Source organism: Falco cherrug, chromosome Z (genome assembly GCF_023634085.1).
Source record: "Falco cherrug isolate bFalChe1 chromosome Z, bFalChe1.pri, whole genome shotgun sequence".
Lineage (NCBI taxonomy): Eukaryota > Metazoa > Chordata > Aves > Falconiformes > Falconidae > Falco > Falco cherrug.
This window is the reverse complement of record NC_073720.1, coordinates 75400390-75415653: the sequence shown is the minus strand read 5'-3', so window position 1 is coordinate 75415653 and position 15264 is coordinate 75400390. Positions and strand designations below refer to the sequence as shown.

At 42.7% G+C, this 15264-nt stretch overlaps 1 protein-coding gene across 2 annotated transcripts; it reads left to right on the top strand.

The window, feature by feature from the left end:
• Positions 1–3784: 3784 nt before the first annotated feature.
• On the top strand, positions 3785–13867 carry ALDOB (aldolase, fructose-bisphosphate B). 2 transcript variants are annotated; one of them, XM_027802612.2, is made up of 10 exons: positions 3834–3900; positions 4028–4139; positions 10319–10440; positions 10724–10935; positions 11460–11514; positions 11671–11831; positions 12052–12135; positions 12610–12784; positions 12931–13130; positions 13355–13867. In XM_027802612.2, the coding sequence occupies exons 3-10, from the start codon at positions 10329–10331 to the stop codon at positions 13448–13450; spliced, it is 1095 nt and encodes a 364-aa protein (XP_027658413.1). In that variant the 5' UTR covers positions 3834–3900; positions 4028–4139; positions 10319–10328; the 3' UTR covers positions 13451–13867. The 2 variants fall into 2 exon arrangements, with proteins under 2 accessions (XP_005437388.1, XP_027658413.1); XM_005437331.4 differs by lacking the exon at positions 4028–4139 and having other exon boundaries at positions 3785–3900.
• The last annotated feature ends 1397 nt before the right edge of the window (positions 13868–15264 follow it).

Sequence of the window (15264 nt, the reverse complement as noted above, 5' to 3'; positions counted from 1 at the left end):
TAATGTACTTCAGCCACCAAGTCTTCACTTAGAACTTCAGTGCAGAACTGATTTTGAAAGCAAGGTTGGATATAACAAAGACAGCAATTAAATTAATTACTAGTATGAAAATTCAGTACTTGCATTGTCAAACCCTAGAAAGCAGAACCACAAATTAAGATGTAAGTAAGAACCCAAGCCACCCGTAAAGACAGTTTTTAGTGGTCTTTAAAATTTCTGAACGTATATTTCTGTCAAATTTTGTACAGTAATTTCAGGTGGAAAAGGCAACATCAGGAAAGTCTCCAAGCCATTCAAACACAACATTCACTTGTGCTGTGCCACCTTTGTAAGAGGAAATGCTAGACACTTGTGATTTAACATTATCCATCCCTTTTATACCTGACCACCATTTTCTGTTTTCATTTAAGCTCTCTTACTAGTTATACATCTTGTTTGTGGTGATGTTTCAAACACATATGTGAGTGAGCTATAAAGATTTTTTTCTTGCAAGACTGCTTATATCACCTTTCTCATTAATGGATAAAGTCATAATCCATGCAGAAAAACTTCAATCACCATATTTAGTTGGGTATTTAAGTAATCAATTCTTACACATCCAAAACTCTGAAAAAAACAGTAATCCTTTCTCCATTAAAAGATTTATTTTCTTCGCTACAAAAGTGGATCAGCAGTCTGCAATAGTCTGTAAAATTATTTTTAAGAATACCAGTAACTAAGAGTACTTGTTCTTATATTTCAGCTGCCCTCTCTGCCTTTTCTCCCTGTCCCTATCCACAGCTTGGGACCTTTTCAGTATGTCCCCCTTCCCCCTTCTTATGCCAGAGGTAGAGGGGGATGAGGAAACCTAGGGAGGCAGAGAAGAGCTGGTGCTTCCTCAGGAACTGAGCTACCACACAGAACCCTGCCTGCCTGGCCAGCCCTACAAACTGCAGAAGACAAACCCCACATACCAGTAAGATGGATGGCAACATGAATAACAGTGGATGGCTACAAAGGGGCATCTGTTTCATGCCACTACTGAGCCACTTTGTCAGAAAGTTGTTAGCTGCAACCCTTTAAAATTCATCTGCATGTTCTCTGCCTCTCTTTGCCTCCTGTTTTCCTGAAGGCCACAAATCTGATTCCTGCCCTGTGTCATTATTCCTCTGAACACAACTTCCACCGGGGCTTTGGTGTTCCTCCTACTCCATGGCCATCAAGATGTTCCAGTTTGGTACAGTACACCTGTATTAAAGTCATGCTGTCCATGGCCACAAATTCAGCCTCTGTCAAAGCAGCGTCTAGAGGTAGCCACCTCTGCTAAGGGTGCTCGCACTAGCAGACAACCTCTTGCTAGCTACAGCCCTGTGGCTGCGTTATGTTACTCTGAAAAAGGTTTAAACAAAAAAAAAAAACACCAATCCAAAATTAGTTGGGTGACTTGAAAGCTGAGAGAGTTGGCAATACTATGAGTTCAAACACTAACTTAATGAGACAGGTTTATAACTTGGATAATACACCAATTTTGCCATAGAATAATTAGTGCAGACAATGATGTGGTATTTTTATGGGGCAGGTTAGTTTCTTGGTTAAATGCAAGTACATTGCATTCCCCTCACAATGCAATCTTATTCCTCTATTTAAAGACACACGATACCACTATAACCTAATTTTTAGAGGTATAAGTATCCTCAAATAATGTAGCTATGATGATGGAAGTGTATACTCTTTTCCAGTGCCATTTTAGTATCAGTCTACCACTAAGTTCTGCACAGTATGGTCAGGACCATGTGTGTGCATGTTAATAGTACTGAACCTTACAGTGATGTTATCTAGCATGACTGCTCATTCCATATTCTTCCCTAAACAGGCTCCCATTCCTAAATTAAGAGAAAAAGCTAATCATCATGTTCATTCACTTTCCCTCCTCAGTCCTCAGAATCTCTGCTAGGACCTGTAATCCTAGTGCTTGAAGCGCTGGATATTGGCTCAGAAGGACTAGAAAGGCATGTACTGGCCATTACCCACCTGGAAATATATAGATATACTTCTGAAAGAATTAAGAACTCAAGGTAGACAGCAGGAGATTATCTAAAGTGGTTTCTAAATGTCAGCCACTGTATTTTTCAAAAAAGCTCTAGCTTTTCTGTGAGATCCTGTCAGACCATATTACAGATGACACTGGGAAAGAAACACTTCCTCTAACTTTCGTATCTGTGACAGCTTCTAACCAAACCAGGAATGATGGGACTCAAACTCTAATTTTCTTTGTGGCCCTGACAAAGACCATCAGTATGACACCTTTTTTTCAAGAGGGTCTTGGATAACTTTCTTTCAATAAAAGTATTTTTAATCCATACTAGATGCCTCTGTGGTGGAGAAATGTTAATATACCATGGGGTTCATCTGCTAAGACGAGAGAAATGGAATATAAAGCAAACACTGTAAAGCAAGGAAGGCTTTATGTCCATATGTTATGTGCCACGGCATTCTTCAGCAAAAAGGTATGGCTCAGGAAGGAGAATATTAAAACAAAGCAACACAAGCACAAGGCCTACAGTTGGGCTCTATCCTCAGCTTTTTCAGAGGTTTCTCTGATGACTGTCACAGACTGCTACTGCTGGCAGCATGTAAACTGTTAAGATTTCCTGCAAGCACTGACCTTGGCATGCAGCTCTAGGAAAGACAGGCTCAAGGAAGAAGTACCCTAATGAAGACAGTGTTGCTCAGTGAGAGGAGAAATCAGATGTCTCACGGTGTAAATGTAAAGGCTAAAGGTGTTATTACATGAGCCAAAGACATGGGGAAACTACGTCATTCTTCATACAAACACTGGGTCTTTGTCGTAAAGACTTGCTAATGTCCAAGGTCAAAGAGCATGTTGCTGCTGAGGGGATGATGTTTGCCTAACAGTCCCTGTGCTGTACTTCCCTCCAGGAGTACTGACCTGCAGTATGGGGTGGGGGGGGTGGGGAATAAATCAGGTCTGTCTACCTGGATTTGGTGAATAGCTGTAGTGTGGTTTCATATAAAGTGGAATGCTGGTATGCTGTTTCTAGAACATTAGCATTTTTCAGAGAAAAAAATTGCTAAGCAGCAGAGAAGCCTGTGTGTCATTGTAATATGGGTAAATTTCAATGGGATTTTGGTGGAAAATTTGGCTTGCACTTGCGCAGCTCAGTGTGGGCACATGTCTTCTGATAACCGTCATTCTCACACATACACTGCATTAAAGAAAATTAGAACTTGCAGATTCATTAACCCTGATACCGTAGCATCGCATTTTGCCTTTCCATAGACTTAACTGGAGAAGGAATATATGTTTCTGTGCTAAATTTTCAAGGAGGAAAATCAGTGTAACACTTAGGAAGGCACTGAAATGACAATATTTGATGTCAATTAAGAATCTGGATCTGTTGCATTATTTCTGCATTTTGTTTTCTATTCTTCCTTCCTACACTGTGCAGTTTCCTAAGTATAAGCTTCCAGAAGATCTAACCCTAAACAGAAGGTTATGCCCAAGATCCCTGTAAACGATTTCCATGTTTCCTTCTGTAGGTTTTTTTCAGTCTGTTTTAGAAAGAGGAGGAACAATTTGAAATAACTGGAAAGTGCCTCAGTTTCACCATGTCATAAATGGCCTTATATATATATACAGGGGAGGGGAAGGGGGCAGACCCCCAGGAGCGAGACTGTGTCCTGTTGGCTGTGTGGTTGTGGTCTGAGAGCCAATGATCGACTTCAAACAATGATGGGAGGAGGGAGAATGGAGGAGTGGAGGCGGGGGGTGGGGGTGGGGGGACACACACCCCACCTATCAAGAATTTTATAAAAGTTAGTGCCCAGAAGGACTGGGTCTCTTTGCCTGCAACCACCACACCAGAAGCTTGTAGCAGCAGAGGTATTGTCCACAAACAAGTAAGTATAATAATTTAATTTCTAAACTGTAAAGGTAGTATGTATATCAGCACCCGAGACACAATGTGTTTATCTAAAGTGGGCTTGGGGAGTTGTTTTTGGTTTTGTTTTTATTTTTTTGTTCCAGGAACAGCTTGCAAGAACTAAGCACTCAGCCATTCTGCAGTGATCTTCCAATGTGACCCAATTTCTGCTAAATGTGGCTTTCTAACTTAGCTTAGTCACTCAGAACTCCTGGAGTAAGTGAATCCTTAGTCTGAGTAGACCAGTAACATGCCTTCATTGCTTTCTACTGCTTTGTTTTGCATGTGTTTCTTTATGCTTGTGGAGTACATAAATTGATGTTTTGTAAGGAGAAGAGAGAATGACTGGAGAACGCTGTTGGTCCTGACAAACTACAATGCTGACAGAAGTGTAATTACATGTGTTTGTTGTGCAGCTTCCTCTGAAGTATTAGCACAGTAGTATGGATAAGATTCCTCGGCAGGGGGATGTACGGTAGTCTGCAGTGCAGGAAACCAAAACCTGCTCTTGCATTAGGCTGTAACCTTTCAATTTGTGAACAGCCAGCTTCAGGAAATTGCTCAACAAATGCAAACCCTTGCTGTCTGTGATTCTCCATCACTTTCTCAATTGTCCCATGTGCCTGGCACCCAAAACTATTTAGTGCACCCAAAACTCTCACCACTGCTTCCCCCAGCCTCCCCTACTGGCATTACGAGACTTGAATTCTAGTGCAAGTTTGACAGCATTTTTTACCTTCTCTGAGAAGAGCCCAGCCCTGAGAGAGAAGCAGCTTCATCCTAATGACCAGACTTACTTCCAATAAACCAGTTTGTTGCTACCTCAGTCATCTCTAGCCATCAGGAGTGCTCCAGAAGTGCTCTGCGCTGACTGCAGAGGCTGGGTCCTTAAGTGCATAACCTCTTTTCATACTTGCTAGAGAGATGAAATGGGGGTACATTTGCTGAGGGCTTGAGTATAGCTCTGAGGCTAATAAAGAAATCAGGACAGGGAAATGCAGCTCTCACATACTCCCATCCACTTGAGATAGGATATTGAAGCAATCTCCCTAGACAGAGCATGAAGACAGAAAAAAAACATTGTTCCCACCTTCATAAGAGAGAGAAAAAACAGGCAACTTACCGTCATATATGCCCCAAAGGACCTATCAAGATGGTGAAATTAGTATATCAATCAAAAAACATGTGCTTCTTTTTCTAGGTGACACAAGTCTGAATATCTCTTTTTGTCCCATAACCTTGACACTTTAAAACCCAGAAATGAAACATTTTGCTATACTTTCACTTGCACTGCAAAGATGGAGAAATATCCTTTTCTTTCCTCAGAGCATCTTCATATATACAGGAGGCACCACTTCCATTTCAACTCCCTAAAGCAAGTACAGAGAGTCACAGGGTAGTTCAGGCTGAAGGAGGCATCAGGAGGTCTGTAGTCTGACCTTCTGCTCAAAGCAGGGCTAGACACAAGGTCAGACCAGGCTGCTTATGGCTTTATTCAGTTTGGTCTTGACAGCCTCCAAGGATGGAGACACCACAGCCTCTCTGTCGACCTCCTCTACTGTTGGCTGTCCCAATAATGTAAAAATTTTCTTCATATCCAGACCACATCTCTCCAGTTTCAGCTTATGCTTGTTGTCTCTCACTCTCCTGTAATGTGCCACTGTGAAAAGCCTGGCTCAGCCTCTCCAACCACCACTCTGCAGGTATTGGGGGTTGCTGAGGTGTGCCCTCAAAGCCATCTCTGCTCAAGGCTGAACTAGACCCAGCTCTGCAGCCTTCTCCTCACAGAGCAAGTGCTTCAGCCCCTGATTTTCTTGGTGGCATCAGCTGAACTCATTCCAATTTGTCAATGCCTTTCCTGTACTGCTGGGGCTAACACTGGGTGCAGTACCCAGATGTGATGAGCAGAGGGAGATAATCCTTGTCCTTCCCTGGCTCTCTGGGCCAGACCCCTGCTCACACAGGATGCTGCTGGCCCTCGCTGCTGGCCCATGTTCAGCTCACTGCCTGACAGGGCCCTGGGCCTTCTCTGTTCCCCTGTCCTACTAGCCCTGGTGGGATCACTCCAGGGCTCTGCCCCACAGGCAGTGGGTGGGGGTTTGTTATGGCTGAACTTCATGGTGCTCCTGTTGGTCTCTTCCTGCCCCCCGTCCAGGCTCCTCTGGATGGCTGCCCAGCAATCAAGCGTATTAACTAGTCCTGCCAGCTTGGTGTCATCTGCAAGCTAGATAAGAATGTGCTCTGTCAGCAGGACAGGGGCAAACTTGCCGAGCTGTTCATACCTCTCAGTTTGCCCAATGTCCAAGTAAACAGACTTACATAGAAATAGCGTTTTAATGAGCTCCATGGAGAAGTGAGGCCAATAACTAGATTTATCCACTGTCATGAGAATGTAAGGTACATAACTGATTTATGTGTCTGTCTCTCCTAAGCATACAAGTGTAAATGAGGAGTAAATCCAGTCAGATCAACACTGTGCCTACATGTCATGGGCTAAATTTTTGAATACTTTTCGCTCTCCATGTCAACTGCATTTATCTATTTATATAAGCAACTTTTGCTTCAAACCCTGCTCCTTGGAAGCAGAATCTCTTGTGTGCACAGTGCAATGGCATGCAAACGTGGTTTGCATTGCTGTCAGGGATGATGTTGAAGGGCAGTATTTAATAGTAATTGAACAGGAAAAGCTGCATGCATGGGGTACAAAAGAGTTTGGTCCTGCACCAATTTTATAAAAGAAGGCAATGAAGACACCCAAGAGAAAAACTTACAGATTCCAATCCAATCTTTTTCTGTCTGCAAACCAGGACTCAGGTGAGATTTTCTGTATTATTAGAAGATGCCAGTCACTTGAGGTGGTTGGGAAGAAGAGATGCCAGTGAAATAGTAATGTTTCTAAGATGACCTGAAGTGGAACGTAACAGTTTGTTCCTTCTGCTGTTCAGTTTGCCTCTGCCCTTTGGTTCTCACTATTAATATTAACAGGATGCAGTGCTTGTGCCGATACCCATGAAGATACTTTCCCTACAGGTCCTCCATTATGGTAGCTGAGAAAAACTTGAGTCTTCAGCGGTACAGTATTTACTTTTGCAGCTGTGCTGTCCCCTTCCCCCCTACCCCCATCTCCTGCTGGTCACAGGCTGGGGTCTGAACAAAGAACTTGTTTGTTTAAGGAGCTGCTGAAGCCTGGCAAACTCTCAAGGTAGTTGTAAAGCCGGGGGTTTTGTTAATTCTTTGCAGTTTTATTCTTTTGTTTCTCTCTTCCACTTTTAAAAAATGTTATGTAAGCAGTTACCACAAAGAGAATACATTGTATTCATACAATGTCAAATCAATGTGAAATCACTTGAGTTGGTGACACTATGACACTAGCTAACAGCCTAAAATGGTACCAAATAAAATTTTTGAAAAACCTTAGTGGTGCAACAACTCCTAGATACTGCTACTGAGAAAAGAGTTCCTGTGACCTTTTGCCTGCCTGGAAAAGTTGACAAATTAAACAGATAAAGTGCAATAATAAGGCAAATAGGCTTCGTTCTTGTGAGAATGAAATGAACTGCCCAGCTTTGGCAGCCTGGGCACGACTGTTTTTCCTCAGGACCTGGAAGGTGACATATCTGGCTCTTTAAGGGGGGACATTAATGTTTCTGTGGATGTGCTGGGAGCTCACTCTTTAAAAGGCAGCTGTATGAAGTGTTACTGACATGTAAGACTTCTCCACTCCCCTTTAAATGCTCAGAGCAGTACTTTACAGCAGAGACACCCTTTCTGAATTCTACAGAGAAGATCCTCAAGATTATGCTCCTTATGGAAGAATCACAGAAAAATAAAGTCCTAAACCAAGGGTACTTGAACATTCTGGACCTTAGAGCTATCATTAACTTTACAACTGCTTTTGCACTCATTTCTTCAGCATTTCAGTTAGAAACACTGTGCATTTTGTTCATCCTTGTAGCTCAGCAGGGTAGCTGGGAACATAATTTTGGGATGCCTTTTGGCAGATCTCCACCTACTCCTTCACACTTAATGAGATACTTGCATAGAAACCGCAACTAGCCAGCTGTCTTCCAATTCATCATTGTAGAACTACACTGTATTGTTTCAGTCTCTTGAGAGTACTCACTTGGATCAGCATTATCACCTGAAAACTTGTATTTCCATATATTGGCAATTTGCTTTGCAGGCTGGTTTTGAGTGATAACTGTCTTTTTTGATCTTTATGCAAACACTGAAAACAAGTAAGAATCAACAGATGTCAGTCTCATTGCTTATGGCATTGCTGGGGAGAAAGTATACCCATAATAAAGAAACTAGAGTGACTGATGATCTTGTAATTCAGCTAGCTGGATTAAAAATTATCTGGATACACCGACTCCTGCTGTAACATACCTCCAAACTGCAACTCTGAAATCCCATTACTGATTTAGCAGTTCATTAGTTTTGACCTTGGACAAGATCATATTCTTGCCAGATCACAATTTTCCAGTCTTTTCCACAGAGCCCGTGAACTACTGGAGTGTTTCCTCATAGTTTTGCATAGCAACTTATTTAACAGTGCTCTGGTTTTGACTGAAGTGCTTATAACACAAACCCTTACTAAAATAATCATAATAACAAGGTAGTTTCTTATTCTAAGAGACCTATTAGACTCAGAAAGAAGGTGAGGGATGAGGAGGGTTACAGGTGAATTTAATTAGCAATAAACAGCATAAACCATAGCTCTTCCTGTTCTTTTGATCTGAACAGGATAAGAGCTGAGAGTGATGGAGTTGTGGTCAGTCACCACAGTAGAAGGATGCTTCCCAGAGCTCTAGCCACAGCCTGGCATGCATACAAAAAGAGGAGTTCAGAAAAGCCTGCTTTTGCAGGACTGCAGCTAGGCATTTTAGTCCCTGAAAAGGAAGGAACCCTCCCCCATTTGATACAGTCTTCATCACACACTCTTTCAAATTCCCTTTAAATGTAGAATGACTTAACATTGATAAGCTGCATAGAATGCATTCCAGTCTCAAACAACCTACAAAAAGGTAAAGCAGACACCTGGACACTGCATCCAGCTGGTCTGCGCTGGTAGACAATGCCATTTGAATCTTGCACAATACCATTACCAATACAAAAGTACCTTCAACTATAAATCGGACATGGATTTATAGCTGTCCCAGTACTGTGATGGCACTGTTACCAGAAAAGTTTAGCACCGTTTGGCATGGTGCACAGAACTCTATTACCCTATCACAAGTCGCAGCCAGACCCTGATTTTTATTCTCCACTATGCTCTTCTGCAGGGAGGGCAAGACAAGGATTCCCTGGCAACATAATGTCTGCATGCAGGGAAAAGGGATGGAGAACTTGGCTGTGTACATGCTTATATGGAGAGACATATTTGCTGGCCATCTCTGGCACATGGTGAAATGGGAAATGTTCTCATTTCTCTTTAAGGCTGAGCTTGCGAATAGAAAATGCGGACGCTGCTCAGAGGCCTGCCCCTTTGGAGGAAAGCTTGATATTGGAGATCTTTTGTGTTGTTTTTAATGATTCATCTCATGGATTTACCACCTACTGATAAAAACACGGGTATCACTTTAGCTGTCACATATGATCAACAGAGGGAAAAGAGTCTTTATGTCTTATGCATACAGGCTTATATACACAGGGAAGTAACCTGGAATACTCAGATAATCTGAGAAACTGTAATTTAATGCCACATAATCAAAACTTTAATAAGAACAAGCATTTTGTCATAACAAGACAGAATGTGGATTTCAGGTGCTGCATATCTGCAGCTGGTAAACCTCTGCCAGAGCTGAAAAGATAGAAATAGGTGGTGAATCCTTCTAAAACCTCCAGGTCTTATAGAGTAAGCAATGTGGTACAGTTCTGAAAGCAGACATGGGAAGGAGAGAATTACAAAGTGAGGCAGGAGCGTGGGGATGGAAAGTCGACTAGACAAAGTAGCAAATACTGCCAACACAGGCCAGGGAATGGAAGAGGGGCATTATTAGGAAATGTGTAAAGGCAATGAGGTAATTGGCATTCTTCTGACTGGGACCAAGAAGTCTGAAGAGCCAGCAGTTAGCACACTTGTTAGCTTAGTGCATGTTTTTATGACAGATTGACCTTCCTTTAGCCTCTCAGAAAATCCATGTAAAATGCAGTCTTTCCCACTTTGGTTCTGGAAGGATATGCTAGGATGTTGCTCCTGCATTCCTCTCTTCTAGTTTTGCCGCACACACCAAGCCAAGAAGAACTTGAATGGATTTCTGGGCATATGGCTATGATAACATGGACCAGACAAGCACTGAGAGCCCTCCAACAGAAATACCCGAGTGTTATCTCTGCCTTATAGTTTGTGTATATAGTCTCCCCCAACTTTTAACAGTAATACTCTTCCACAGGTAAGTCAACATGACCCACCAATTCCCAGCGCTGTCTCCAGAGCAGAAGAAAGCTCTTTCAGACATCGCTCAGCGGATTGTGGCTTCAGGAAAGGGGATCTTAGCTGCAGATGAATCCGTGGGTGAGTTCTGGATATCGATCAATTAGCAGTACCCAAGACTTTTTCCTCTTAATTTTGCTTCATCTTTGAAATTAGTGGAGTAAATTAAAAACAATTGAAAAATGTTGTCTGAGCAGGAACAACTCAGCCAGGCAGGACTGTGACCAATAGTAATGAAAGCTGACAAACTATGGGTTGAGAAGGGGGAGATCGAAACTCAAGGCCCAGTTCATTACTACATACTGGGACCAGGAGGCTAGCCAAGGCTAACACCTCTTCGTCTGACCTTTGTCCACCTTGCTAGGTACCATGGGGAACAGGCTGCAGAGGATCAATGTGGAAAACACAGAGGAGAATCGCCGGGCTTTTCGAGAGATTCTCTTCTCTTCAGATGCTTCCATCAACCAGAGCATTGGGGGAGTGATCCTCTTCCATGAGACTCTCTATCAGAAAGACAGCAGTGGAAAGCCATTTCCAGCTCTTATCAAAGAAAAAGGCATTGTGGTGGGGATAAAGGTACCTGTAAATGTGTGGCTGGCAGCATAATCCAAACTCCGCTTCCAGTGAAAATTATATACAGGGCTGCACTCTCTCCTGCTAAAAACTTTTCTTTCTTTGTTGTGATTGGTTTTAAAATCCCTAGACGATCTCTACCACCATTATCTGCGTTGCTTTTTTACAACAAACCAGGGGCACATTTGCACTTGAGGCAGGAACTTTTCATCTACCAGCTCCCATCTACTCACCATTCACTGCAATTAAATTCCTCCATGCAGCAACCTAAATCCAGTCCTTTCTGCATGTGATGGATCTCTTGAGCCATTCCTTGCAGCCATCTATACATTGCCCCTTCCTCTTACCCAACCACTCCTTTTCTTCCCCTTTGCTCCAACATTTCCCTCCTTTTCATCCTTAGTATGTTCAGCCCCATGCTTTACTCACAGTCAGCCAGCAAAGACAGACTAACCATGGGTAAGAAGATAAGGATGAGACCAATTTCCATCTCTCTGTAACCCTTCATTTTTTTGTGGTCTCCACAGCTGGATAAAGGTACAGCACCCCTAGCAGGAACAAATGGAGAAACCACCATCCAAGGTAAGGAGAGCTCTAAGGAGCCTAAGCTATGACTGCCGCAGTTAAAGCCATGGGGTGACTCACCTGAATCACAGCCTTGTCTGGTGGCATGGTACTTCTCAGAGTTGTGTGTCCTGAAGAACTGCTCTCAGTGAAGCACTGTTCTTTCACCTGCAGGGCTGGATGGACTGGCTGAGCGCTGTGCCCAGTACAAAAAAGATGGTGCTGACTTTGGCAAGTGGCGTGCAGTGCTGAAGATCAGCAGCACAACACCCTCTCAACTTGCCATCCAAGAGAATGCCAACACATTGGCACGCTACGCCAGCATCTGCCAGCAGGTATCTACCCTCCAGTAACCCTTCCTGACATGCTGCTGCCCCTTCTCACTGTTCGCTGTGATAACATCCTAGGTAACTTGAAAGGCGGATCTCTGCCAAGGTTTTGGGAAAGGTGAGGAAGAAGGGCAGCACAGCATGAAGAAATACCACCAAAGTAGGGGCAGATAAGAACAGTTGTTCTTCCATAGCCCTAAACACTTCCTGTTTTTTCTTTTCTTAGCATGGCTTGGTGCCCATTGTGGAGCCAGAAATCTTGCCTGATGGAGACCATGATCTCCAGCGCTGTCAGTATGTCACAGAAAAGGTAAGAGATTCCTGCCCTTCTCTTCTCCTTCACAAATCAGTAACCAATTTTACGCTGTTTGTGCTCACAGATCTTAAAAGAGTTTTGACCAAAAAGGTACTTCATAACTGCATCACAAAAATGAGTTGCTCACAGTCAAATAATGAGTTAATAGCAAATGCAAGAGTAGAATCCGTGCTTTTGGATTTCCATTCAAACAAGCATTCTCAATCTGAGAAAGATGTATTGGGAGCAAAACACTTCATTCTCTTTCAGTACCTCAGTTTGCCGGGAAAAATCCAATAAATACGAATAATGGTATCCTGGTCATCTCAAAAGAAATGGTGTCTTCAGAACTGCAACCCCTGTGATAAAATTCATGGGAAAGCAAAATTCATTTGATCTTCTCACACTCACAAGGAATTAGCTGCCTTTCCACAGCAGGTTGAGGTGAAGATTTGAGCAGAGGTCTGTATTCAGTCCTCCTGTTTTCAGGTTCTGGCTGCTGTCTACAAGGCCTTGAATGATCATCATGTGTACCTGGAAGGGACACTGCTGAAACCCAACATGGTGACGCCTGGACATTCCTGCCCCAAGAAGTACACCCCTCAGGATGTAGCCATAGCAACTGTCACTACTCTTCTCCGGACCGTTCCTGCTGCTGTTCCTGGTGATTCTTGATTCATTTCTATGTATCCATTCACACTGTCACACTTGCTGGACTTGCTCCTGCGTATGATGTGCTTGCTCATCAAGTCAGGGATTGCAGTGGCTGGAGCACTCCATTTCTAAGACTTCAAACCTCTTTTTTTGCAGGAATCTGCTTCTTGTCTGGAGGCCAGAGTGAAGAAGAGGCTTCTGTCAACTTGAACGCCATGAATCAGTCTCCTCTGCCTAAGCCTTGGAAACTGACCTTTTCATATGGGAGAGCCCTGCAAGCCTCTGCCCTGGCAGCATGGGTGGGCAAAAGCGAGAACAAGAAGGCTGCACAAGAGGCCTTCCGCAAGCGGGCGCAGGTATAAGGCCTTCCCCCAGCACAGAGAGGAGCTCCACACTATGAAGGGAGACATGTTGTCGCCTTCCTAAGGCTCCTCTTGTTCCTGCCCCTCCTGGTACTTCATGTTCAGCGGGGTTGTCATTCTGTTATTTTTGCCTTGGTTGATTACTCCTGCTGTCTTTCTACATCTGTTTTTCTCACTCCAAGCTAACTGGTTTCCCCTCCTTTTTCTTTCTTTTTCAGATTAACGGTTTGGCTTGCAGAGGACAGTATGTTGTGTCTGGGAAGACTGACACAGCTGCCACGCAGTCACTTTTCACGGCCAGCTACACCTACTGAAAGTGCAGGAACTTTCCTTTGTCCTGTCCCTCTTCACAAGGTGGAAGATATTCAGAAATGAAAGAAAACCAAAGAAATCTAATTTCCCTTACACTAAACAAAACTGGAGATAAACTGGATTAGTTTCCTCTCCACCCTTTGCTCCTACCATTTATTAAGGGGATATTCATGTTTCTTCTTCTTCACATTTCAAGGAAGGGGAATTCCTTCCATACAACAGCTGCCAATGAATCATGAACATAGTCTCCCTCTGGTTTAAACTCGGTCCCCAAAATAGTAGGCAGATTAAGTAGTTCCCTAGCAATTCAAATTCAAATGCATACCCTTACCCATTACCACATTTTGTAGTCAAAATCGTGAACTAGAGAATCTGACTGTGTCTTCAATCATGGGAATAAAACAGTAATTGAAAACTAATCTCTTATCTCACAATTCTTTTTTATAGATAAACTTTACAGTCCCTTTCACGCGAGTGGTTTTCAGTAGCCTATGCAAAGATTAAGTCACAAAGCTTTACTGCTGGTGAACTTGGAAAACCCTGAGGAGATCAAAGGGAAATAATCCAATAGTGATACAGCTGGAGAGGTTAATCCTGTTGACTGAAGTCTGGCAGACACTGAGAAAACCTGAGAGATGTATATGGCCAGCAGTGCACAGGACTTGGGCCACAGATAAGTCACACTACCTTCAGAAGCTTCTCGTGTCTCTGGAGAATCATGTTTGGTGTGACGAGTCTGCTATGGGCCGAGTTAAGGTTGCACAGGCTCAGTTAGTTCTGTGCAAAGACTACTTTTCCAAAGCACTTTTACAGTGGCATTCCCTACAATAATTAACATAAAACATGCAGGGAGGCATCTTGGCCTACCATGTTGACATAGCTTGAATAATTAAGCTGATGCTGAAGGTCTAAAGTTTGATCTTTGGTGTTGCGACGGAGGGAAGACACAGTCACTCAATATGAGTGATCAGCAGACTTCGTTTATTGTCCCTTACAGTCACCTTTTATGCCTTGTTATAATTAGCTCATACATATTACAAAAGTTAAGCTCATTATTGGTTAGTTGCCTAAATACCAAGCCCGCCCCTAGTTTCTCTTCTGTAGTTTTCTGTTCGCACCTGCAACATTCTTTTCCCACCAAAATCTTCCTGTTATTGTGTAACAAGGACAGCCAAAGACAGTGTATTTTGCTTTACTTCAGATAAGCTGAGAGCGATGTGCATTTTTGTCCAGCCAGCTGGACTATGTCTATGTGACCCTTTTCAGCTAGCCAGTTATCCACAATTCCCCCGTTTTTATTTTGGGCGACATAGGCTTGGTTGACCATTTTCAATAACAGCGTTTTAACACAGGAAAATACACAGCCAACTTATAAAATGTCAGTTCAGAAGTATAATTCCTGAAATACTTGAAAAATAAAGTTAGCTTGAAGCTTTAATTTAGATGCTCTTTCTGTTCCAGTGATATAAAAAGTTTAAAAAATTCAAAGGTAATTTTAAAGTTCTGAACATGGACTAATGCAAGCTCAAAACCCCAAAAGAAACCAAACTGATGTTTGACTAGGAATATTTGCAAATATTTTAGTGGAAAATCCCTGACCATTAACAATTTTCTGTCCAAATAACTGCCCTTATGCAACCAACCAGTCCATACATTTTCTGAAGAATACCTCATTGATATCAAAGAATTAACAAAGGGGAAAAATTAGTTCTAAGCTATATACATTCATAAGTGTTTTTTTCAATAGTTACATACAGATTTACACACTAAGCCATAATGGCTTGTAGGTGATACACACAAGAAGAGTACGTTGCTT